At 41.7% G+C, this 26587-nt stretch overlaps 3 protein-coding genes across 9 annotated transcripts in view; 1 reads left to right on the forward strand and 2 right to left on the reverse strand.

The window, feature by feature from the left end:
- Snrk (SNF related kinase) overlaps positions 1–26587 on the reverse strand; it is a 113905-nt gene that overhangs the window by 21707 nt on the left and 65611 nt on the right. The gene's annotated exons all lie outside the window — the stretch shown is intronic.
- On the forward strand, positions 2449–11905 carry LOC105433928 (uncharacterized). 3 transcript variants are annotated; one of them, XM_089077529.1, is made up of 7 exons: positions 2449–2852; positions 3851–4096; positions 5424–5685; positions 6110–6392; positions 6956–7144; positions 7405–7523; positions 7599–11905. In XM_089077529.1, exons 2-7 carry the CDS (start codon positions 4031–4033, stop codon positions 9041–9043), a joined length of 2364 nt encoding a protein of 787 aa, XP_088933655.1. In that variant the 5' UTR covers positions 2449–2852; positions 3851–4030; the 3' UTR covers positions 9044–11905. The 3 variants fall into 3 exon arrangements, with proteins under 3 accessions (XP_088933655.1, XP_088933657.1, XP_011647738.2); XM_089077531.1 differs by lacking the exon at positions 3851–4096; XM_011649436.3 differs by lacking the exon at positions 2449–2852 and having other exon boundaries at positions 3406–4096.
- The window catches only part of fz2 (frizzled 2), a 71871-nt gene continuing 65610 nt past the window's right edge, over positions 20327–26587 (reverse strand). For all 4 annotated transcript variants that reach the window (XM_089077528.1, XM_011649439.3, XM_011649438.3 and 1 more), the window contains exon 2: positions 20327–26383. In XM_089077528.1, coding sequence (XP_088933654.1) covers positions 24073–26364 — 2292 coding nt within the window. In that variant the 5' untranslated portion in view covers positions 26365–26383 and the 3' untranslated portion in view covers positions 20327–24072. The remainder of the gene's footprint in view (positions 26384–26587) is intronic.

A 26587-nucleotide genomic window follows, 5' to 3' on the forward strand; every position in this document is an offset into this window, starting at 1 on the left:
ATTTATATAATTTATATTTATATATTTTATTTAGACAAATTAATATATGATATACACACACACACACACACACACACACACACACACACACACACACACACACACATAACATGTATAATATGTGATAAATGCATGTGATATAAAATTAGTTAGAAAATAAATTGATATTTTTATTTGAACGTGTAATGATAATTTAATCATTGTTTACTATAACATTTTAATTTTTAATATAATATAATGTATTTAATATAATGTATTTTTATTAATACAATAAAATCAGATATATTAACAATTAAAATTTGACTATTTTTTTCTTGGGTTTTCTATATTGGGTTCTGTATTATCCTATCTATAATAATCTAATATGTTTGTATAGTCTCTGTGAAAATGATTCGTAAACATGACGTAGACAATGTGTAAAAAATCCGTATAGACGTAATCTTAAAATATACGTCACAACTGTACTATGAAGCCTCCGGTTTAGGATTTGGGCCAAAATCCTAATGATTAGATCCTAATACTATTATTAATAAATTGCAAATGCGAATGTGTATTTTGATCCAGAAAACGCAAAAGAGGGATTAATTTAAAATGAAAATATGTAAAATTTAATTTTTTTTACAAAAATACTTTTACAAAATTTTCTATAGAACGCGTTCGATTTTGCGATAAATACTTTCGTACTGATGGGAGAATACTTTAATACGTGGTGGGAGAATTCTTGAATCATACCGAGGATTTTTAAGAATTTTGTTTGTTTTTTACGCTTTTTTTCATGAAAATAAATGCTACTGTATCTAAATAATGTAATAATATCATCCGTACTGGATTCTCGCTGTAGCTACAATATTAATCCGAGAGGGCACTACTGCACGACAGTCTTTTTTTAGAGAAAACTTTGCGCTAATCTTATCAATTCTTGGCGGTTGCTTTTTATATATATTTAATTACATATTGTGCACATATTGCACAATATGTAATTAAGTATAAATAAATTTATTATTAACATTTTTATTAAGATTAAAATTTATTGTGGATAGAGGATATGCGGTTGATTAGTTGAATTTTTCTATATTTATCGTCATGTGATAGATAATTTCAAGAGAAAAAAGGGGATAAAAACGAGAGATACGTAATATTGTAGTTCTCTGAAAATAAACGTTCGGCAAAAAACTTGTTATATTCTCGGTCGGTTAATCTTATTAATGATGTTCTGTGAATCTCCGCATGATGTCGTAAGATGGTATCCAATATGGTGGAGGCATGTGATGCGGATTTGAACCGATCTAAATACGCAGTGACGTATGATGTTTCTTCGAGAAACTTCGAAATTCGTTTATACATATATCTTTAACACATACATCTTTTGTGCATTCTATACATAAAAATAAATAAAAATAAAATATTTAAATATTTTTACTGATTTAAAAAATAAAAATAATTTTTGTAGGTAATAAACTCATAAATTTTCGAGAAGTGTTTAATATTGCTGTGCTATCCGTTAAAAAAAAATCGAAGAAATAGTTTTGCAATAATAACCAGCGTTGATGTATTCAGTGAAACCGGATTTTACCGATTCGATGAATATTACAAATCCTTCCATGTTGATTTTGGAGTTACGCAGCGTCGTACATTTCAGCCGACGTGATGAATGTTTAATTTTATTGCTCGCTCGCATAAATTCGTACTATACGCGTATGCAATGTAAAATAAATAGACCGATCATATAAAAATGTACAAACTATACATAAACGATGGAACAATTCTTTGTGCACACAAATACCACATGAAATTTTTTGGCGAATAATAAAAATTTCTGTGCGTTAGAATTATAAAATTATTAATTTTTTACAATTGCAATTGTTGGTACATTTTGCAATGATAAAGAAAATTCTTTAAATGATACTGTGCCAAAAAAGACTCCCACTTTCATTGCATTTTTCCATTTCGGACATACACGCATGATTATTTTCGCGTATAAATAAAACATAAGTCATTGCTCGTAAATTTTCGGATGGGTCATCAAGAATACCGTTTTATCATTTATTATTATTACACTGTAAACGTCTTGTATCCATAATTTAGAAGTTATGAGTTTTTTAACATTAATTACTTTAACATAAAATTTTTAACATTAACTAGCAGAATTTAAAATTTATTTCAATTAAATTCTTTTCCATTCAAACAGTAAAAAGTTTTAAATAAATTTTAAATTCTAAATGAATTTTTGTCCAGAATAGAAATTAACTATTTGAAATCCCTTCTGTCCAGTGGGCATGTCCGAATCCCGGTTGGCATGAGGTTTAGGTTCACCAATGACCGCAACATGGTGCGCGCCCTTAGGAAGAGGTGGTGGGTGCACGGGCAAACCGGCAAGGCGCCAAGATCAGCTCGCCAACCGCGCTTTCCGGTTAGCGTTTTATAAATACTGCAGACACAGGCAAACAGTGCACCGAACACGGCAGACCAGTCGTGAGATCATTCGAGGTGCGTGGCCGCGCAGCTCGATTTCCGAAAGAGAGAGAAGGATATCTCGTCGTGCATCTCTCAACGTGGAGTCTCCAGACGCGTGTTCCCGCGGCGGATTTTATTCCACAGATGTGCCCCAACCCCCACCCTCGGGGGGAGAGAGACGCGCGCGCCTTCTCGGTGGTGTTAATTGTGCCCCTTCGTGCCTCCAAGTGCTTCCTCGAATCCGGGTGTGCGGACGGATTACGAAAGCGGAGAGGTGCACGCGATCCGTAAATTTGCATGGACAGCCTCGTGCCGTGCGTGCTCGCGTTTCCGTGAATCGCGAACGGCGCTTACATAAATAACGACGGGGGACCGATCCGCCGTGAGCTCCATCAACCGTAAGTTGCGGCGTCGCCGATACAGATGGGATTTGAATAAAATGCATTTGTCGGGTGTTTGCGGATGTTTTCTCGATTTTCGTGTAGCGGTGCTTCTCAACAAGGGACGGGAAGACCCTTGTGCAATAATGCCCTGCAATAATCGCACAGGTCGAGTCAAAAGGACCGATTTAATAAAACAGATTTAATTAAACTGCTACATCTCTTCAAGTTTTAATTGGACTTTTCGAGTTTTATAACATCGCAATTCTCTCGTGCGTAATGTGTATTATCTGTATATATCTTGCGAGATGAAAGAGAGAGAGAGAGAGAGACACGTGCGCGCGCTGATCTTCATTAGGCGAATGGAAAAAAAAGGAAATGAAAATTCTCGCTTAAACTCATTATTCGCGAATGTTGCAATGGCTTTACGTCATAGAATCGGATAAACACGCTCGCTTTCCAGTGGTTAGAAATGTTTCGGAAATATTCATCTTGTATCTATTGTCGATGAGCGCGATCTGCCAAATTATATGTATATGGCATTCCTCGTGAAATTTGCAGCCTCTCTCGCCCCAATTGCGCAACAATTGTACACGGCACAAAAATACTAGCCGGCGTTTCGACGTACAAAATACACTCGCGGAATTGCGATTTCAGGCTGTTAACAGTTTACCGTCGGAAATAAAATGTCGCGTCGTTACGGAGAAAGAGAGAGAGAGAGAGAGAGAGAGAGAGAGAGAGAGAGAGAGAGAGAGAGAGAGAGAGAGGGAGATTCTCCATTTTACAACAGAATACATACCCGTCTGATTTCCATCGCGTCCTACTTCTCGCTACACCGCCACTGTCATAAACAGTTGGAATCCTATTCGTCTTGTTTATCATGCACGCGCGTCGATGCGTGTAATTCGTACAATGCGGATATTCGCCGTGCGATAACTCGATTATTCGTGCGTCAGCTCGCTCCCGGCGATCGTCGTAACGTTAATCTCATACGTCGATCAAAATGTGTTTTGCAGAATCGGCGGGTGTGTTTCGAAGAGAGCGAGAAAGACTTCTTCTCTCTTTGAGAAAGGGGACGATGACCGGCGGACGCTGTGAGATTCATGAGACCGCCAGAATGTAACGTCTAGCAAATTGAATCCGCGCGTCGAACCATAAAACCTATTCTCGGTAATAAAAAGCGACGGATTATCGAGATGAGCGGAATGAAGAAGGCGATCGGAGGGTCCATTCACAGAATACGGGAGTTCGAGCTCGAGAAGGTAACACCGCCCGTACACTTTTCCGCGTTCTTCCGTTCTTGGTCCTCCTCGTTCACGAGCGGTCGCAATTGGATTTACCTTTGTCAGCGTGGCATTTCCCCAAAGTCCCCGACGTTTCCCTCGAGAATAAAGCCTAAACAACGGCGGCGGTAGCGAAGCTTTTCCAGTTTCGAGACATTGAGATCCCGAAATAGGATTCGCAGCATTTCATTATACTCGCTCGACTAACGGCCATTCTCCTGCCTGGCAATGCCCCAATGTTTCCACAGTTTAACAGAGGATCCGTGACGACGACGACGACGACGACGACGACGACGACGTTTGCGACCGTGACTCGTCGTCGTTGTTGGATCACTCCGTGACTTTGTATCTAACTAATTGAATCACACAGACTCATACCTCTGTGATTACATTCTTGATAATGACACAGAATCTAAATGGCATCTGAGACTCAATCGAAGGAGTGAAATATTTTAATTAAATACATCTGCAGATGGCTATTTTATGTTCTCCATATTTCGCTAATAGTAATTTATTCATTTTATGCATGTATATTAAAATACGGGAAAATTTATATATTATCCGTGAGATATTTGAAAATAAATTAAATTTCTCTTGATTGACTTTAATTATTATTGTCCATTTAATTAATTGTGTTTGTAGACACAGTTCATAACGCTAAATAAATGAAGATTCGGCGAATCTTGTCTCGTTTCTCTTATGCCAACACACATTTAAAAATTTCTTCTATTGCATTAGGTATAAAAAAATAATAAAAAATAATAATTTTACTTTTTTAAGCAATTCGCAGTTTACGCTTTTGCCCCATCTAGTCGAAAAACTCGTGGACGCTCGCTCCGCAATAAGATATACGGTTCGACGAAAAACGGTGTTAAGGGAGAACCGTCTTGTGTGTCGAGTTGCGCTCGCATTGGGATCGAAACGTGCGTTCGAAGCGTGCGTCGGTGTAAAAATAGACGTCGCGCAGAGATCGGCGTCAGGCGTCGGCGTCGTATTCAGCGTACGGCGGATAACGGCACCGTTGTCGTGGTTCGGTAGTGTCTAGATCTCTACACACGTTTTCCCTTCCACGTTTTCCCTTGCATTGCATTTCCCTCGTGCGTGACACCGCGTGCGTTCGCGCCGCGTCCTTTGTCCCCGAAGCCCGCGAAGTCTCTCTCGAGCTCCGAGCGCCATTACTGTGATCTGACGCGGGCCTAGGCACTCGATCCGGCTCCGGAAAGTAGCGACGTCGCGATCCTCGATCGATCACGACGTGCACGTCATGTGCGAGAGCGCGTCGAGAGCTAACTGTTCTCTGGGACAGGTGAACCTGATCGACGAGTTCGACATCCTGCAGATCGTCGGCGAGGGATGGTTCGGCAAAATCCTGCTGACCGAGCACCGCAGCACGCAGACCGAGATGGTGCTGAAGGCACTGCCAAAGGCGTACACCGGCCTCTCGGACTTCTTTCGGGAATTTCATTATGGGTTACATCTGTCGGCGCACCGAAATATTATAACCACCTACGACGTGGCATTCGAGACGGCCGGTTTCTACGTTTTTAGTCAGGAATACGCCCCGCTCGGTGAGTGATTTTTTTTTTTTTTTTTTTCTCATGACGCTCGTGCTCGCACGTGCACGTGCCGGTTTTTTATATCTCTTATCCTAAATCAGGCGCGTTCGTTAACTTTTTAATTCTGGATTCCGTTGCGTAATTTAGTTTGTTTTTTTTTATTCGTGTAGAATTCGAGTAGAACGATATTTTATTTCAAAAAATAAAAAGTTATGACTAATTGTTAAAATAAAACAAATGATAACTTATTGTTCGTATAATATTTTACACATTTTACACATTTTACACATTTTTTTTACAATGAAAAATGAGACTAAGGTATAAATATTTTTCGAGACGCGAGATCATTTACAAGATGAGTGTCGAGTGTTGTAAAAAACATGACGTTCATATTGTCACGGGAATACGTCTCAGTTACGATGCCATTGATTTTCAGGTGATCTCACGTCAAATGTGACGGAGACGGGGTTGGGTGAGTTACACGCAAAGAGGGTGGCTAGGCAACTCGCCGCCGCGGTGCATCACATACACAGCCGCGAGCTGGTGCATCGTGACATCAAGCTCGACAACATACTCGTGTTTCGCAGCGATTTTTCGCGCATCAAGCTCTGCGATTTCGGCGAGACCAGGCGAGTTAACACCATCGTGCGAAGGCACAACGAGTGGCTGCCATACTCGCCGCCCGAGGTATTGCAGATCGACACTGACGAGACGTACAAGTAATTATACGCTGTAATTAATATTATAGCTTAGCATTGTTAACGATGCGTGATATTTATGTATACAAACGATTGAAAAAAAGGATTCTAGGAAAATAGGATAAAATTGGATAAAATCTTATTTTCCAGGAATTATTAATCTACTTTTACGTTTATTTCTACCAATATCTATTAATTTCAATCTCGGTTTAATTTTTCCTTTCAATACTTTGAATTGAAAAGTCATAAAAAGTAAGTTAAATCAAGATTAAAGTTAATTTATGTTATGATAAGGAAATATAAATTTACGATTATCTTGGTTCCATCGGTCATAACTGCATCTATCATGGGAGCGAAAATGTATTGCGAAAATGAGTATTCGATTTTACTCTATTTTCTTCGCGCTTCTAAAGTTTCAGAGTTCTATGTTTTTAACATTCCATAGTTCCAGAGGAACGAAACTTTAATTGACCGTAAAACAAAACGCGACGACAAAAACGACAAGATGCGCATGAATGATACTCGAGATGTAGCTTGGACGTTGAAGATATACATTCTAACGACGATGGATGGCTGACTTTCAGAGCCCGCACGTCGCACGACGTCTGGCAATTCGGCATTGTCCTATTTGTCTGCCTGACCGGATGCCTGCCATGGCAGAAGGCGGCGATGGACGATCCGCGCTACACCAGATATCAAAACTGGCACAACGCGACGCTCAACATCGCCAAGAAGCCGAAATTATTTCAGCTGATCAGCTCGCGGGCGCAGAGGTGGGTTTCTACTCGGGAATCCGAGAATGCGAGATTAAGCGCCGCAAACATCTCGAATACGAGACGCGTAATACGATATAGTTGGCTGTTATTCATTCAGAATTCGTTATTGGTTTATCATCAGATTTTCAAGAATATTGTTATTCAAGCAGTGAGAATTTATTAATAAAAAATTATAACAATTTTATGACAAAATGTATAAATAAATAAATAAAAAAACTCAGTTCGTTTCTTATATATTTTTAACATTTTTTTTAAAGAATGTTCAAGAGATTATTGGACCCGAAGGCTGAAAAACGACCAGTCAGCGTGTTGGAAGTAAATAAATATTTAGAAGACAGATGGCTGGCAAAACTCGGAGTCGAAAAAACGTTAAACGGTCAGTTGACATCGCATCGATAGTATCGGCGATATGTCACGATATCTTAGCGACATTCCTTTTTACATCCCGTAGGCGGCGCCGACGAGAAGGACGAGCTTTGTCCGTCTATGTACAGCTTCCACAGTTCCTTGGAGGAGAAGAACCAACTCCTCCACACTCTTACGACGTACGGCATCGAGACGACGGTGGATCGTTCGAAGAAGAAGGACCGTATCAGAGAGTGGATACAAGCTAGCGCGATCGTCGAAGAGAATGAGGGGGACGAGTCGGATATTTACGAAGACTCGGAGTTCTATGAAGATGAAGACAGGGACAACGACGGGAATGGTGGAAGCGAGGAGACCGAGTCGACCTCCATGAGAGGCAGGCATTTCCCGGAGAGGCGTCCGAGCGTCGCGACGAACGATCGTAGAAAGAGAAGAGGCAGCGGTAGGGTCGCGACGGGTCGGGTCGCGTCGAAAAACAGAGTGCCCGTAAAACCCGTCGAAAGGAAAATACCCTTCGCGCCTCAAGTGGCCGAAGAGCGAGAAACGATCGCGCGCTTCGCCAGCTTTCCCAACGGCGATCCGAACCTCGCCGTTGTGAGTAACGGCAGCGATCGGGCAGCTCACGATCTTTCCGCAGCCTCGACGAACGTCGCGACCGACGTATCGTCGATGACGAATAATTTCTCCTCGAGCGATCTTCCATTCTCCGTGCCTAACGTTAATGATCGGTACGTCAAGGATTCCGGGAGGACTAGCGCTAACAACTCCCGGGACGAATCACCTCTTTCCGCGTTGCCGGTTACTGCTTTTTTCCCCGTCAAACAATCGCCACCGAAAACGACGTCGAACATTTTAGACAACGGAAATAGAGCTGCACCGATGAGTCCGCAAATCCCGGCTAGAAAAAATCGCGCTCACACGGCGCCGTTTTCGGATACGCGATCGGCCGAGGTTAATCGTGCCGATTCGGCGAGGAAAGCACAATCCGCGACAGTTTTACGGACCTCGGAAACGGAGGATCCGCGCGTTTCGGGAAAAACGTCCGTCTCCTCGCATTCGATGGCAGCGGATAATTCGTTATCGACCTCACGAGCGACGAAGCCGGTCGCTTCATCGGTCACTCGAGTTGACAGAGCGATACCGGCGATGCCAACGATAAGCGGTGCATCTCCAACCGAGTCTCAGTCTCCTAACAGCCCTCTTCCTGGTCGAGTTGAAGGCTCATCACCAATCTATACGCAAATCACGACGCCGATTGCTCCCGCTAAGACGGCCGCTTCTCACTTAGCAATGCAGAGCTTCAACACACTGCAAAATATCGCGGGCACATCCTCGGTCGCTTCGCCGACAAGCACATCGTTAAACATAAGCAAGACGACCGATCAATGGGTCGAGGAGAACATGAACATGGCTTATGGCAAAGATGCATATGAACACTACGGCATCGCCCAAGGTGTCATACTGCCGATGAGAGTAAACATCGTTAGGCAGGATTCCGCTGGTAGCGGTAGCCGATCTGTGAGCAATTGAGATACAAACTTGAAGGGTGTGTTGGATTTTCCTTGAGAAAAACTGGAAGTCGGGTATATTTAAGCAAGTAAGCGGAACCAATCAATCTTACCGTCAATATACTTGAAAGTACACGTTTGACGGAACATATGAAGTACATGTTACTTTTTCCAAAAGAGATTTAAAGCGAATGAAAGATTCTCAAAGGTACTGAAGCGCGAAATACGCGCATTCGCGAATGCTACATTTATTTGTAATATATATTTAATAACGTCGATATTGCTTCGGTCAAAGATTACGAAGAGTTCCTTCGGCATCACGGCGTGTTCAACGTGTACGAAGTAATGTCGTCGCGAAAATAACGTTATACTAGAACGCCGTAGATGGAGACGTCACGTTACGTACATTATACTTCATTAGTTTCAAGAGATACTTATATCGCCACGTGTCGCTCGCTTCACCAAACATAACGGGATAAAATTAGCGCGACGTCTCGGAAGAATTGCACTGTGCAAGAATGTTCCCGAGGCTGTTAGCGGTCGATCGTTTCCGACCGTGAGAAACGGTAAAAATTTTTATTCGAATGTGATGCGAGCCTGCGCGCGCCTCGTTAACATTTCAATTTTTTAATTACGGATCCTTAACCAATCTTATACTAAGTATCTCTTCGAGCATTGTTTAGAAGTTGTGGTTGCGAATTGTAAGTTAATTAAATATACACGCTGTTGTGATACTAGAGATCCTGTCTAGAATTATCTGACTAATATAAACATAACAGATTTTGATAGATACGAAAGAGAAAAATGTAAAACGTACATAAATGTAATGATTTGTACATTAGTATACACTTTAAAGGCATATTACCTTGAGAGATAATATTTGTTGTTTTAATAATATACTATTTTATTTTTCTTATTAAAAAAATTAAAATATCACCGACTAGAAAAGTATTTAAAGTAATAGTTTGATTTTGGGAAATTGTATGGATTTTTGGAAAGCGCTTGTATAAGACTTGCGATGTAGATAACTTTTGGTCCCGAATGCATTGGTTTGCATTGACTCAGAGTTTATTTTAGGGACCACTTTTGGATTTGATCTAAAAAGCTCTTGTACAGGTTCTTGAGATTTCATTTCTCAAAATCAAACTACCACTCTAGATATTTTCCTAGTGAGTGAGAAATTATTGTAATCTTGATGCGATTTGTGGCTATCGAGAGTTCGTTCAAATACAGAAGAGACAGACGTAACGTTTTCCCACAGGGACGCGACGTTTTGAATAAACCATCCGATACTATTTCAGACACACGCTCGCACCCACAAACATATCGAACATATGTAAACATCGAATATCGGATTGCCCGTGCTAGCTGGGTACGTCATACGGGCCATTTAGATGCAAAAATACCGCATATAATTATTCTACATCATTTTGCACGACGGAATAACAAAAGCGATCAATTTAACGTTACATATTGAAAACCACCATTGCAAAATATACGCGAAATGCGGTCGTTTATGATTAACGACATAATTTCTGCTGATACGTGATTGTCTGGTAAAGACTAAAGACATGCAAGCGCTGCGAAGTTGCTAATTAGTTATCGGATGTTCGATATTACCTGATTTACGTGCGGAGGCGGAGACGTGACTATTAGATAAGCTTCCTTCGACGGCGAGCTGCTGCTTAAACGCCGACGTCGGGAGCAAGGACGACGTGAGGGTGACGAAAACGGAAGGGGGCGAAGAGGATGGCGGGGCGCTCCGACGAAGAGCCACGGAAACCGGGAAGGGGGAGGAGGGGAGGGGGGGGAGGACGACGAGAGTGCGCGAGTTTGACGATGTGGAAATAATTCCCGGGCGGGTCGTGGCACGAATTAATTAAGAGATACGTAAGTAACGCATATTGCGCAGGAGGGGCAATTACCATCGTCTTTGAGGAATAACGCGGTAACGTGCGAAAGATATGGAGGACCGCTGCCTGAAGGTAGTTTGTTGTTTATCGTCGGGAACTAACTGCATGACGATATATTGCGACGCAGGCTGCGGCGGCTCGAAACTTCTTCGACGTGCGCGTTAATTAGTGCCTAAGTCGACGTGATTCGCGGAATCACTAATTAACATTTCTGATATCGTGATATCATTATAGATCCGCTCGTCCTCGCATCGTCAATGTAATAATAAGTTTCTACAATTACGACATATAATACATTTTCGCGTTTATATATGTTTATAATATATGGTTTCGCAGATGCTTGTTGATCTTCGTTGTTGATAAATTAATTCTGGCCAATTAGTTAATTAATATCGGTGCTAAGTGACTGCCATTGGTCATTATCGATTTTGTATGCGACAAATGTGCAGGGTATATATATATACATATGTATGTATATGTATGCACGTGCCATATATTCTGTTCTGGTAACACGCAGTTTCGACGTAGTCAATCTTGGCGCTATAAGAGCCAACGTTCGGGACCACACGAAGCTGCAGAATAATTATTGACTCTACCGCACGCATCCGCTCACGAAATAATCGTGACTGTCCTTGATACGATGGAGCGCAGCTGGTAAACGTGGCTGACCGACGAAAATCGTCGCTTTGCCGAGCGTCACGCTTGACACCTTTGCTGTCCGGTACCGATCCAAAAGCCGCGTGAATGAAAATTGATGAAACCACAATTGGTGTTAATGGTGTGCCACAACTTCCCCCTCGTTGGTACCGTTTAGCAACCTTCTGCATCCTCGTTACGTCGCCGAAAGCGACAGTTATTTCGATCGGGTCTGTTTCCCGAGTTGAAGATCTACGTGAGATCTCGTGCACGACGTACAAGTTTGTAATCGCTAATGATATTGTTAAAATAAATAAAACAGATTTCTTACGGTCTCTGTTTATGTTTTTTCAAACGAGAGATATCTTGCATCTTGACGATCCTCCGAATAAAGAAAATACTATTAGATATTTGATATTTTCAGATTTTCAACTTATTTGAGACGCACTTGAAATGTATGTTTGTAAGTGGAATTATATACATAAAAAAATAAAAAATAATTAAACCATACAACTCATAATTATTTAGCACTATCAAGGACTTTAAATAACCGTTTTAAATTACATCAAATACATGCACTTTCCAAGTAAAAAAAAAAATTGGAAACTAGCTAGTATCTGGTCAGTTTTATTGGTTACTGGATAGTTTGTTTAGATAACAACTAGAGAGTAAATCAATTTCTAACTAGTTTTTAGAAATTATTAACTAATTTTTATATAATCTGTTCCTATTTTTAAAAAATCTGAAAAAATTAAATTTGTATTTAGAATATGATTTTATGTACATGTACATGATGATTACTTTTTATTTAAAAGCATTATACTTTTGTAAATAAAAAAATCTTGAATTTATAGAAAAAGTATTTTTTTCAAAATTAAACTCATTTTATTTATGATTTTAAAATAAAAAATAGAATTTCAGTATTCCTTATATTAATATAAATATTTGTGAGTATAAAATAATTTATAAATTTACAAAATATTTCTTTAAATATAATATAATATATAATATAATATAATATTTGAACAAATACACTTAATAGAAAATTATATCGGTGTACTTAATCAGTTTTTGAACAATTCTCAATTATTTTTTTAACTAAGTTTGACCAGCTTTTTCTAAACATTTTTCTACTTGGGTTATTTTCTACTTGGTTATTTATACATGATTTTTTTTATTTTGTGTATTTTGTATGTCTTATTTTTTTCGTAATGTGATTTCTCTCGCTTAATGGTATTATAAATTGGCTAAAGAGGTCGTAACGTCTGACACGCACTTACACTCTCTCACGTTATGTTTTTTAAATAAAATAATTAATTTGATTACATATAATGCATGTACAAACCTCCTTAATAAATATGGAAATCATAGGTGTGATAACCATCGGGTATCCATAGTCAATGAGTGTGTCACGGCCGAGAATGAGCCGCACGATATTCGCACGGGAATACTTTGAGCGAAGCTTTGACGGGAGGGGGAGAGGAAAGGATCTTTCTGTCGCGGAGAGAGAGAGAGAGAGCATTTCTCGCGCGGGGAATGTATGTGCTCGCGCCGTCATCCGACACGTGGGACGTGACGAGAGAGCGTATTAATCGTTTATGGAGCGTGCAAATGCAACTGCCCGACCTCGCTGCCCTTCCCCCTCGCTGCCCTCCAGCCTTGCTCGCCGTTCGAAATCGGATCAAATCGAAAGCAATCATCGCTCGCCGATTAACCGGGGGGAGGAGGAGGGGGGAGGGGAGGAGGGTACGTCGTGTCGTACCGATTCGAGCGCGATTTCAGCCCGCTAATTCGAAACGCACTATTCGATTTGCCCGGTCGGTCGGGATCATGAAATAAAACGTATTCCACCACGAGAGCATTAACGTCGGCCGCGACAGCACTCCCGAGATGGCAGCGATCCGATGTGTCGACGTCGATCATTATAATACGTCGTAAAATAGAGCGGAAAATGTCTGGCTTTCTTTTTGTGTTTTTTTTGTTTTTTTTTTTTTTTCATAATCCGCGCGACAATAAAATATATCGACGAGCAAATTCCGGACGTGATACTCGTACGGTGCGACGAACTATATCGCTCGTCGCTCTCCCTGCTCCCGCGCGCCCGTTTCTTCTCCTCCTCTTCCTCCTCGTCCTCCTCCCCCGGCTTGTTTCCTGCCGAGTTGACAACCGGGTGTCGGATTACCGTCTTCCATTTCTACGTAGGTGTTCAAAGGGCTGAATTAATCCCGGCCGGTGCTGACTTTCGACGTCGAGTTGCAGTCGGCCGAGTCACAGTCGAAGGTCAGCGTACCAAAAACGGGACGAAAAACGACGATATCGAGAAACTGACCCTGGTCGAAGCTTTCGTGTAAATTTTGTAGAATTATTTCTTGTCATCATACCATTTTTCTTTATTTACGACATCTCAAAATTATATTATGTAAGTTAGTTAATAGAGTTATCGCATTAGTCTTCAATTATGTGATATATCATAATTTATAACGAATTTTTTTAATTATAAAACGAGAGAGAGAGAGAGAGAGAGAGAGAGAGAGAGAGAGAGAGAGAGGGAGAGAATTAGAATGTATTGTGCAGTTTTATCTTTGTGAATGAACGGAAACGGATGCATGAGTTTCATTTTGTATATTTTGGCGAAGTCGTGGAGTTGATGAAAGCATTTCAAACACGTGCGTGCAACCCCTAATCGCTAACTCTCTTCGTCTTTCTGTCACGAAAAAAAAGAAAAGACTGCTCATCCCAAGTAGAAAACAAATCAGAAACTAGTCAGAAACTGGCCAAGAATTATTAGCCAGTATCTGACCAATTTGACTGTTAGACTCTGATTGGTGACTAGATTCTGATCAATTTGGGTGACGTCTGTTTGGTTAGTACTAACTGGATAAGTAAATTTCATCAATTTTTAGTCAATTATTAACCAGTTTCTGGTCTTTTTCTGGCCAATTTTTAGCCAATTATTAATCAATTTTGTATTAATTCCTAGCCAATTATTAATCAGTTATTAATCCAATTATTAATCCAATTATTAATCAGTTTATTGGTCAGAAAAAGCAGGAAAATCTAAGTTTTACTTGATATAAATTAATATTTACTGACCAGCTTAATCTGGTTAGTTTCTAGCTAACTGTTAGATAAAAAATACTAGTCAGAATATTCAGAGTTTTACTGGTCAAAAGCTAATTAGTATTTACTGACCAGTTATGTCTGACTAATTTCTAACTATGATAATTTCTGAATTATTAATCAGAAAATACTAATTAAAATATTCCGAGTTTTCCTGGCAAAAACTCACTAGCATTTACTGGTTAGTTTGTCTTAGCTAGTTTCTTAGATAGTTTCTAATTAGTTGCTGATTTAAATAATAGTATTATCTAACAAAAATTTTCTGATTTAGTTATTGAATAGTTACTGTCCAGTAAATTCAAAAGAATAAAAACTAGCCAATTTCTAATGAGTAGCCAGTTTTTCTTGTATATTTTTGTACTTGAAATAGTATAGAGTATATTACCGAAAATCAAGGGTTACCCTGCAAAATGATCAATTATTTATAGCTTTCGGATGTGAATAAAGGTAATTATTGACAAAGTGGATTGAAAATAAACGTATTGTAAAGTTTCATTGTCATTCAATTAAATATTCAAACACATCAAAATGTAATATTGATTTAAATGGTACTGATATCATGGCAACAAAACGAATATCGATTCTTTCGCAAGTACTAATAGCTAACAATAACAGATAAATGTATAATGCGCAAATCAACAAAGCAAACTAACAAATTTTCACATAGAACAGAATTAAATTTGTGATATTATTATATTGTGATAATTAAATATTATTAAATTGAATGATTAAAAATTTGTTACGTGTCAACTGTCATAAGAATTAAATATTCCAAAGCCAAAAATGAAAATAAAAAGATAAATAAAATATTGCAGAAATAAATTATCATAGTCACTTGAACCTTTTTACCAAATTATTCATAATGAATATTCTAGTGAAAAGGCCTTGAAGGTAACAAAAATATTTTCACAGTTTTCACAATTAAAGGATTAATTTTATTCGCGAGATATCACCGCCTCTATCGCCTCACATACGCTCGATATATTTTGTAATTAGCCTTGGCTGTTCTGTAATTAGCTTAGCCGAAAGCTCGTTAAAGCCGAACTATGTACAATACCACCGGCTTTCAGATTTATTTGGAAAAAGGGGGGGGGGTGGTCGCGCGCGTACATCGAGATACCGGCTAAAATCGTACTCGCCGTGTGTGGGCGCCGTAACTACGTTCCGCACTAACAGGTTCATTATGGTCCGAGTGCGAAGTGCGGATCGCCAAACGACGTTGTAAATTCATCTCGATAATGCGATCGCGCGAGTAACGCGCGTGGCGTCTTACTAAGGCACCAATGAACAACCGCGTGTGAATAGTACGCTTTATACCGTTTCTCGCTGTCTGTCCGAGGTCTTAATAAGCGCAACGCGAAACGAAGGAATTTAAGCTCGGATTTTGGCAACGAGAATGTTTCTTTTTCTAGTGAAATCGAATTCTTCTTGTAATTCCTTGTTTATTTTCAGATTTCACTACGGTAACTACAGTCCCACACACACACACACACACACACACACACACACACACACACACACACACACACACACACACAAAATTCACGTCTCATTAATGCGATAATTTTTGAAACTCCTATCTATCATGTTTTAAGACAAATATTTTTTTCTAAACAAACAAATAAAAATATAGAAGTTTCGTAACACGTAATCCAATGGCGTAGGTATAATATTATGAAAATGTAAAGATATCTGCAAAGTAATAATTATAAATTTTATGTGTGAAGAAAATAGAAACTTGCGATGGCACTTGAAAACAATAATGTCGTTTCTAAACGTTTCCTTTTATTTCAAGAGAAATATATCTCTTTCCTTATTGTATGCAACAAAAAAGTATATACCAAGTATATCAAGCTTTGAAACATTTTTTTTAATAATATCTGCTTATCTATATGTAACGTGCAGTTGCATTTCATGTAATGTTTGCGATACTTCTTCTATTATGCGTCATCGAAATAGGTTCCGAAGAAAGAAATTAGCATACTTAACGGAGATAAATATCTGAAGCACGGAAGGGGTTACAGCGTTCAACTGTCGCCACCCTCATTTGTGTAATCGTGCACGAATGTGTGGTGTAGCACGCGATAAAATATCGCCCACGGGACGCATGCATATGCGAACACGCATCGTTACTATCGCTTTATTTTCCTTCGCTTCACCAGGAAATCGACAGACATTATTGTACCTCGAAATTATTGTACTTCTAAATAAACACGAACACATATGCGGAGAGGATACTTTGCATAACTGTAACATTACACCTGAAATTATACGCTGATCGCGCATTTAGCGCACGGTACTCCTCTGTAGTTTCTGGTTTAAATGTTTCATGCCGCTCTACCAGAACACGAGATCTGGCGCATTTACCTCCCGCAAATCGATCCACGAGATGTCGGTGACCGAAGCACATCGGGACGTTCCGGGGGGGGGGCGAGGGGGGGTGGCGATGAGATGGCTGGTCGAAAAACAGCGATATTGTAGCTGCCGGATTCTGGGTTACGACGCGACGGACAGACGCCCTTGTAAAAATATTGTTTCAACACGTCAACGTGGACAGGCTGATATTATTTCAGGGCCGAAATAACGGCGCTATCTCTCCCCCCTCCTCTCTCCTTTTCCTCTCTTTTTTGTTGGTGTTAACATCGCGGCGATATCTGGCCTAAACGATATTCAGAACCGACCGATGCGAACATTTGATAATAAAATTACAAAACGAAAGTGTTTTATTAAGGGGACCATGTACAAAAAAAATAGCTGATAGCTCTAATTTATTTACTTTTCATATTGACTTTTGCTTTAGGAATTTTTATGTAAAAAAGAATTTTCAATTATTTTTTTTTTTTAATGTTTGTATTATATTTTGAAAAACTATATTTAAAATTGGGAAATTGTAAATTTATATTTATAATAAATAATTACATTTATTTATGATGATATTAATTATTTTTTTTATAAATATACTGCTTCCTCCACAACGTTCTAAGTAATTTTTATTTCTCTGCTGCGTTGCATGAAATAAATGGAAATAATTATTTAATTGATGCGATCTTATGGTAATACGGAGAAGTTGTTCGCCGTCGTACGTCCAAGAACAGACGGAGGACTGTCCTCCCCGTTTAATCACTTCCAGAATGAATTAATCATGAGGGATCAGCGGCTGCCAATCCTTTCTCGCAATTGCAGCGGGGATTAATGTTCGCTTGATCTAATTTAGAGGGATTTTTCGCCGGAAGGCGTACATCGACGTATATCGTTTTTCAGTTAATCTGGTTTCCGCGAACGGTATCAGCGGGTGAACGCGACGTCGTTTCGTTCAATCGATCGCCGATTCGGGTCAACGTGAGGTCGGATCTTTAAAGAATCATATTGTACAGTCTAGTTGTATTATCGTTGCTCGTTATATATTATTACCGCGGCGATTGATTTCTCGGAGAAAAACAAATCGAAAATCGCCGCTATCGCGGCACCCATTCGCGACCTTTGACATGGAGACAAGGATTGCTTGTGCGCTTAAGAGCAATGTACAGGATGTTTCAGTCGTACGCTATAAAATCTTTTTCAAGGTTAAAGGAACCTCTTTGATAAAAATTATATGTAAAATATGTAATTCTAATTGTCATAACTTTACAAAAAATATCGCGGTTAAATTAAATTCCACTATAAATATTGATATTGATTGAAGAATATCATTTAATACGTTATTCTAGATAACGTTGGTTGTATTATTTTCAATATATTTAATTCACAATGTTCCGCAATTTTATTTCGTTTTGTATCTCCAAAACGATTACGCGGATTCTCTTTGCTTTGCGAGAAAGATACATCCAACTGATTAAAGGATTTGTGAAACGCGAGGGACACAATGGTTCTGGACACCCTATATATATATATATATATATATATATATATATATATATATATGCATATGTGCATAATGAATGTACGAATGCAAACGTAACGGCTGGCCGATATCCGATACCGCTAATGAAACTGGGATTTTATGACTCTGCAGAGTCAATATAGCGCTATTATGCGACGCCTTTCTCTCTTGGACAACAATAATTCGCGTCCTGCTGGGTCGAGATTACGACGACGCGAGTTTATTTCAATAACGAGACGAGATGAACGTTCGTCCCGCGACTCGCAATTCAGATTAATTATTGACGGAGGAGCGAGCTATCGAAAGAAACGGCAAACATTTCAAAGTCGCGCCAAGTGACGCGAATCGTGCTTAAAATAGCTGCGTTGTCGATTACTAATATTCTGTCATATAATCAGTTGTAAAAGTTTTATAATACATTTTATTTATATTCTCTATCATAAAACTAATGTGCAAAATGTATTTTTTATTGTTTTTAATTCCCACTCTCAATCCATGTGGCAGCTCGGAGTTCAGATCATTATAAATGTATAATTGTCAATTGCTTATGATTAATTTTCAGACTCCGTTGAAGTATTAATAAATAAATTAATAAATCTTAAATGTTCCCGTAAATAAGCAAACTGGATTATTAATTCAACCAGACGTAGGTCGCGACAATTTTATAAATTGTATGAAGGCTATAATTCTGGATTACCGTCACCGTCGTTGATTTAAAAAGGTCATTGAATAATTTGTATCAATAATTTTATATAAATAGCGAATATTTCGAATCGTTTCACGTGAGTGCGATATTAATTGTGTATTTGATTTTGACGTAAGGAGCGTTTTCGTTCGGAATTTTTGTGATGTCGTGATGACGGTCGATATTTCATCGCAGCGACGTTTTTCGCCTATGTCGTGATGTGTTTTCGACGACGTTGTGACGATCCAATTAGAAGCAACGTGTAACTCGACCGGTTGATCCGACAATTACGAGAGACAACGAGAGACAGATTCTTATCTTTGCCCAAGTAGCCAGACTACAAACGCATAACTCTCGGGGCGAATCATAAATTCGAACCGCACCCCTTCTGCCAGTCGTCTCCTTCCTCTTCAACCCCATTACACGATGACTCACGTTACGGAGGGGGTGGTTCGTCCTCCTCCTCCGACTGGCGATGTGCCCGATGCAGTCGTTGTCTTCTTATCGCCAAGGTTGCTCGAGGAATATGAAACTTTGTAGCAGCGGCGCGACGTAACTTCGCAAATTGAAATAAAAGAACCTAAACATTTTCTTCCTAATGGTTTTCTCAACACAAATTACGTTGGATAGATCAAATTTATTTAAATTTTTAATGCCGTGAGTTAAATAAACAATTTTACATGTGATTGTCAGAATAATCTCGATAGTTGTAACATAGGAGGGATGTTTATAAATTTATTTAAACAAAATGTTTCAAGAAACAATTGAAAAAAATAAAAGAAATGTTTCGAATGTTATGTATATACAGAGATTGTACGTAAAAAAAAGTAATGTCTAATAGACTAAAAATAGATGAAAAATCGTTGGTTTCGCGACATCCAATAAAGATGACAACGTAGATTTATCCGCGAGATGTCAGTAACGTCACGCCTTCTGGCGTCGCGCCGAGAAGAGCACGAGTAAGAAAACTGGAGTAAAAAAAAAAAAAACGAACGAGAAAGGAAGGAAGAAAAGAAAGATCGCGCGCGACGTCGACAGGGGGATAGGAGAAACACAACTGACGCAGGAAAATTAAATAATAATAAAATGTATTAAAAGTCGTATACATTTTGGATATATACGCGTTATATATGTACACGCGGCCATGTGCACATCTATATATACACATATACGTACTTATACTTTTTATACTTTTGCAACCGACAGCGGTTAATTACACCTACGGTTACTATGGCAACGTAAAAATTGTACAAAGCGGTCGACGTTTTGACCGCGTGTAAAACTCGTTGTGCGATCCAGAACATAAATGCTTGAACGAGAAACGGAAAACGCACGAGTGAAAAAAAAAAAAATAATAATAATAATAAAGAAGGGAAACAAAGAGACACTCCGATATCGCGCTTCGGCCGTGCGCGAGGAACGAGCGAAGCAGCAACTCCGTAACACCGGTCTCGAAACACATTCGTTATACACACAGTATTCTCTTTTTTTATTGACAATTAGTGTGACAAAAAGTGGCTTATACAAATACTAAAGACCCATTCTCTTAATGATTTCTTTACGCCACTCTTCGATATCGCAACCGTCGAATACTCTCAAATATCTCCGCGCCAAAGAAACCTTCGTATTTCTAATAATTGCACACCGAACTCACATTCCGCACTCTCTTTTCTCACCCTCTTTCTTCGAGCCGACCTCTCTTTCCGTCGCCTCCGTTCGAACGCGATATCGATCATTTCCTCCCCTCTTTTCGGTTTGGCGTGATATGTGGACACTAATCGTAAGACATCTTTACTCCTCTAATTTACAACGTTACGTGTGTATATTCTTCGTTTTGGCAAAGGTTTCTAAACCGTCTAAGACACACGGTTAACGAATTTAACACATTGACCGTCACGACCGTCTCACACAGCATTTTAATTTTGAAAACTTGATATCATTCATGCGAATCAAGCTTAATATCAAGCTTTTATAAAAAAAAATGCTGCATTTTTCAATTACGTTTGATGAAAGAAAACAAGTCAATTATGAAAGAAACGTTTAGTTTCTTGGTGCTTCTTCATGAAATTGAGTATCATTCATACATGAATCCAGTGGCAGTCAATATGTCAAGTCGGGTGAGGCAGTTTTCGTTTTTCAGTCCTTTTGCTTGTGCTCTGCGCTCGCAACATCTCGTAAAGAAATACAGTGGGCAGTGATCGAAAGTTGCCATACACTCTGTTCCCATCTTTATATTTTAGCTCGAAATCAGATTTCGCGATTATTGCGATTACGATATTCTTACAGGGCTGGATCCCTGAGTCACGGTAAGTGTGTTATCTAAAATTTGCTCAAATTCAGCTATATGTATAATTAAAATTTTATGCGTCCGACCGTAACTCTCTTACGAGATGCTGTAAAATTCTCCGATTCATTTTCTGTTCCTCTACAATTTCACAGTTTCCGGTATTAGAAAAGGGTTCTGGATTAACGATATTGCTAGTGACTGACAACGTCACGCGTATAATACGTACTTAAGGGCTGTTACTTCCGTTATATCACGCGCGTAATCTCGCTCGGGGACTATTTCTAGATCATCGGGATTTACATGAGAATTACATATATATACGCGCGCGTGCATAATTTTTCCTCTACGCACTATGCCTCGGGATGCATGTAGATTTCCTTCCGCGCTCCTTTGCCCCCGTGGAAGGGCGGGTCGCGTTCCTTTCACGTTCTTACGCTATCGCGTCGACCACCCCTCGCGACACGTGGCGCGAAGGAGTCGGCAATCACGGGAAGTATAGTAAAAATAAAAAAAAAAAAATGTCGCGTCTTTTACTCTCCGTTATTATCGATTCCGCATTTGAACATTGCGACTTGGGTGAACTACGACAAGAGAATACGACGCGCCCTTACTTACGAGTATAAAAAGATTCGAACTAGTACACCAACGTATGTGTTAAATTACGTGTAATCTCTCTTCGCGAGGCAGACCTATATATATATAACATATTTGAATTACGCATTCTGAGGACACATATGGATCTAGTTTCGTTGACGATTGTTCTGCTTGTGGCTCGATCCTATTATTGCGAAACCAGATCAAAATCTGTCGAAATTTATCGATTACTTCAAATCGTGTTATGCAATCTGGAATTATAAATTATATTATTTATTTACCGTAAACTAAAAAAATATATATAACCTTTTATGTATATGATTCGATATGATTTATTATATTTATAAATTAAAATCAACGAAATAACATATAGATATATATTGTTAGAGATCTAATCAATCTATATTAAACTTTCATTAGAAAGGATTAAATTTGCCGAGTTTTAACACCCCAACTTTAAGTCGGAAGTAACTCAGCGAATTCTAATTAAACGAAATAAATATTTGATTAAATCTTTCAACAAATTGTCACAAATTGGATATTATCTCGAGGAAAGTTGGCGAAAGTGGCGTGTTCCAACTCGACATTGCATAACGCGGACTAATTAACGGATTTTTCCGTTCGATATATCGAGTGCGACAAGTTTTGGCTGATAATTGCTTGTGAAAGGAAACGACGTAACACTCGCCACAAGCGCAATCGTCTTTCGCGCCCCCATGTCCTATAACGATTCTGGCGACCGTTTTATTTACAGCGTCGAACTAACATCTAAGAACGATATTTACAATTATCCATTCTGCCTACATCGTTACTTTAGTGTTTGTCCTGTACACTCGCTTTCCTTTTATTGCGCCTTTCCTTCCGCGAGCGAGCGGCCTGTTTTCAATCGGAATTACTTTCAAAATTTCGCGATCGAGAAATCGCGGCAGTGGCAAGGGGTTGACACGAGAAGAGAGCCCGGAGCAAGGTATCGAAAACGTTGTGGCAGTTTGCTCTCTTCCGGGAAAGGGGAGGAAGGAAACAGGCTGCCGCTTTTCGCGTACACGTCGCATCCGTATGTGCATCCCCAACGTGGCCCTTTAATAGCTAGATTAGATAAATAGACGAGACGATACACGTTAGACGGACACGGTAGCGGGCTTTATGAGCGCCGCTTTTACGAGAATGTAAGAAAGATTAGAGAAAGAGACAGAGATAGATAGATACGGATAAAGATAGAGAAATCAATCGACACCGTTTACCGTTATGCACGCACGCACGTTTCTCAGTGCCATTCACACTGAATCTTTCTTCTAAATCACAATCTCACTATACCCCGCGACACTCGAGTCACCCTCCCTGCCGATAATATCAAAACGCTTTGTTCTAATCGTCTCCCGGACTCATTCTCCATTACGGTTTTCTCTGAATTGATCGATAAGATAAAGAGACGAGCTAAAAAAATCGCCGAGTGATTCGAGCTGGAGAGAAGATTCCTCGAGGTTCCCGCGGGAGAAGACACGTATACAGGCTAATACGTATATCGGGTAATCGAGAAGCACCGCGGCCGCTCGTCGTCCATCGCGCGAAGGATGACACCGAGCCGATGACGCCGACGTCGGGGCCGCTGAATCGTCTAAATCTTCACGTGTGCGCCTCCACGTGATCCCTTTCCTCACACCTCGGTGGCCTGCGTGTAGGAGGGCGCGATCCCGTGCGCCGGTGTTAACGGGCCCGTCGTGGACGCGAGCGACCTCCTGGAGTAGATGGTCGCCGCCGAGTGAGGCGTATGCGGCGCCGTATGCGGCGCCGTGTGCGGCGTCGCGTTATGCCTGCGCGAGGCCGAGGCGAAGGGCTAGATGGGCCCGTAATTGCTGAGGGCGGAAGGCCTCTCCTGCTGTGGCTGCTGCTCGCCGCATCCAGCGGTGTTCATGTCGCCCCCCGCAGACTGGTGACGTCATACGTGCGAGAGCGGTGGTTGCTTGAGTACATGATGGTGCAGGTGATGCTGAGACGCGCTCGCGACGCTACCCGGGGGTAACAGAGCACTGCCGGGACCGGGCGCCGAGGGATAGGGCATCGCGATTCCCCGACCCACGACGCCTTTGATGCCAACGCTGCCGAGACCGCCGCTGACGCCGGTCACGCCGGCCACCATCCCGGCACCGGCGCCCATGTGGCCGCGATCACGACCGAACAAACGCCTCCATAGCCGTTTCCAAGAATCGACCGTCTTGCCGCTCCAAATCCAGACACCCGACGTAATGCCGACCGCGAGAGCCATGAAGTACTTAAGCATCAGGATGGAGTAGAGCGGTCTCGCCCGTGGGCGGCAGGGACACGCCAACGAGCTGAGCCACTCATCTCGCAGAGACGACTCGTAGATGTGACAGGCCAAGACCACGCTGGCCGGTAGCGTATAGAGTACGCTGAACACGCCGATTCGTATCATCAACTTTTCTAACTTGTCGGCCTTCGCGCCAGGTTGACGTTTGATCACCGATCGAATTCGGAAGAGGCTTACGAAACCAGCCAGAAGAAACGTCGTGCCTAGCAGAAGGTAGACAAATAAAGGAGCGAGGATGAAATTACGCACTCCCTCGGGAGCGACCGTGCAAACTCCAGCTACCGGGTCACCGGCGACGCCACCCGCGACATACGCCCAGACCGTTTGCACAGTCGGAGCCAGCCATGCCACCATGTGGAAATATTGCGAGTACGATGCTATCGCCTCGTTGCCCCACTTCAAGCCCGCCGCGAGAAACCACGTGAATGCCAAGATCACCCACCACACGGAGGAAGCCATGCCGAAGAAGTAGATCATGAGGAAAACTGTGACACAGGCGCCCGGGCCCTGGGCACCCGATTTCAAAGCCAGACCGTCGCAGGCGATTTCCTCGTGGCCGAACACGTTGCGCGACAGATAGCCCACGGAGACGACGAAGTAGCAGGCTGACAGGAAGACGATCGGTCGCTCAGGATACTTGAAACGCTGGGTGTCGATTAAGAATGTGATTACGGTTACGAGAGTGCTGGCGGCGCACAGGCCGCTCCAAAGCGCCAGCCAGACGGCCGCGAACTCGCGCTCTTCGTTGGTGAGGAACGCGCCGCGGCACGGTAGGGCACAGTCCGGCACCTCCTGGATGATGCTTCGGCCGATATTTCCCATCGATGGCGGTGCCGGTATCCCACTTACGGCCATGCCGGCCAGACCAGCCCCCGCGTTGCTGGCCCCGGTGCTGCTGCCGGTCCCGATGCCGCTGCCGCTGACGCCGCTTATCGCTCCTGATATTCCCGTGCCCCCCGCCCCCAGGGGCACGAGGGGCGCCCTGCATCTGCACATGCAGTCCCTCGTCCTCTCCCCCGGGGGGTGCTGGCAGTTTTTTTGATTCTTGCCCGGCTTGCAGCGGGCCGGCTGCGAAGTCTTGCTGGGTCGCGTGGGCCGCGCCGGTTGTCCCGGTGCTGGGACGCCGCTACTCGCCGCGCCGCCGTTACCGCCAGGACCTGTGCTGGTGCTGGTATGATTGTCCTGTTCCATGCATAGGTTCTCCGGGTCGCCGTGATACGGCAGACGCTCGCATGCCATTCTCTCCGGCCACGAGAAGCCGTACTGTTGCATCAAGGGCGCGCAACCCGTTCGCGCTCTCTCGCACACGCTGCGACAGGCCGGCAGCGGTTTCGTATATTCCGGTAGGCAGATCGGCGCGTACATGGAGCACAGGAAGAACTTGAGGTCGGACGAGCATTTTATCTCCACCAACGGCCAAAACTGATGCACTTCCAAGCCGGCCTCGTCCTGCGTGTCGTGGTTCAATTCGTTCGGCATGGAGGTGAGATTGTAGCCGATACCGCGGCACATGGGAATCGTGATTTCTTCGCATCGGCCCTTCCCGTTCCCGAGACCGGAATGGCCACCGCCGACCCCATTTATACCGGAATGGCCGCTGCTGACGCTACCGCTGATACTTCCAACGCCATTACCATTTCCAACACCGCCGTTGCCGTTAGAACTGGAACTGTCGGACACCACGCCGATCACCGACGACGACGAGGATGAGGAGCTGCCGGACGAGGACGAGACTCCCGAGCCCGATCCGACGATGCTGCCTACCGGATTTATCGCCGATTCTGGTAGTACATTTGTAAATGTCGTTGCGAACACTAGTAACGTTAGCAGACTCGTCATTGTTCGCGTAGGAAATAATTTCGTCCGTCGCGCGGGTCTCGTGCTCAAGGACGTTCGACTCATGGCTGCATAGCTCGCATAACTGCAACAAAAAGTGAAAAAAAAAACATCCTTTTATTGTTAACGTTTTTAACAGCGGTGCTGTTTGCGTCGTGAGGAATACAAGAATGTGGCACGATATATGCTAAGCGCTTTTGTTTCTCTACAGAGTTTCAATTCATAGATCAATTAAGACGAAAAGCTGAGAAAATGAAACGTTGCGTTTCTCTCTTAATAGTTATAATCG

Source organism: Pogonomyrmex barbatus, unplaced genomic scaffold, assembly GCF_055798465.1.
Source record: "Pogonomyrmex barbatus isolate J1 unplaced genomic scaffold, ASM5579846v1 scaffold2, whole genome shotgun sequence".
NCBI classification, from domain to species: domain Eukaryota; kingdom Metazoa; phylum Arthropoda; class Insecta; order Hymenoptera; family Formicidae; genus Pogonomyrmex; species Pogonomyrmex barbatus.

Coding starts and splice junctions, on each gene's coding strand:
- LOC105433928 (XM_089077529.1), top strand. CDS start 4,031: ATGAGCGGAATGAAGAAGGCGATCGGAGGGTCCATTCACAGAATACGG. Junction 5,686..6,109: donor TCAGGAATACGCCCCGCTCG/GTGAGTGATTTT, acceptor ATTGATTTTCAG/GTGATCTCACGTCAAATGTG. Junction 7,524..7,598: donor AGTCGAAAAAACGTTAAACG/GTCAGTTGACAT, acceptor TACATCCCGTAG/GCGGCGCCGACGAGAAGGAC.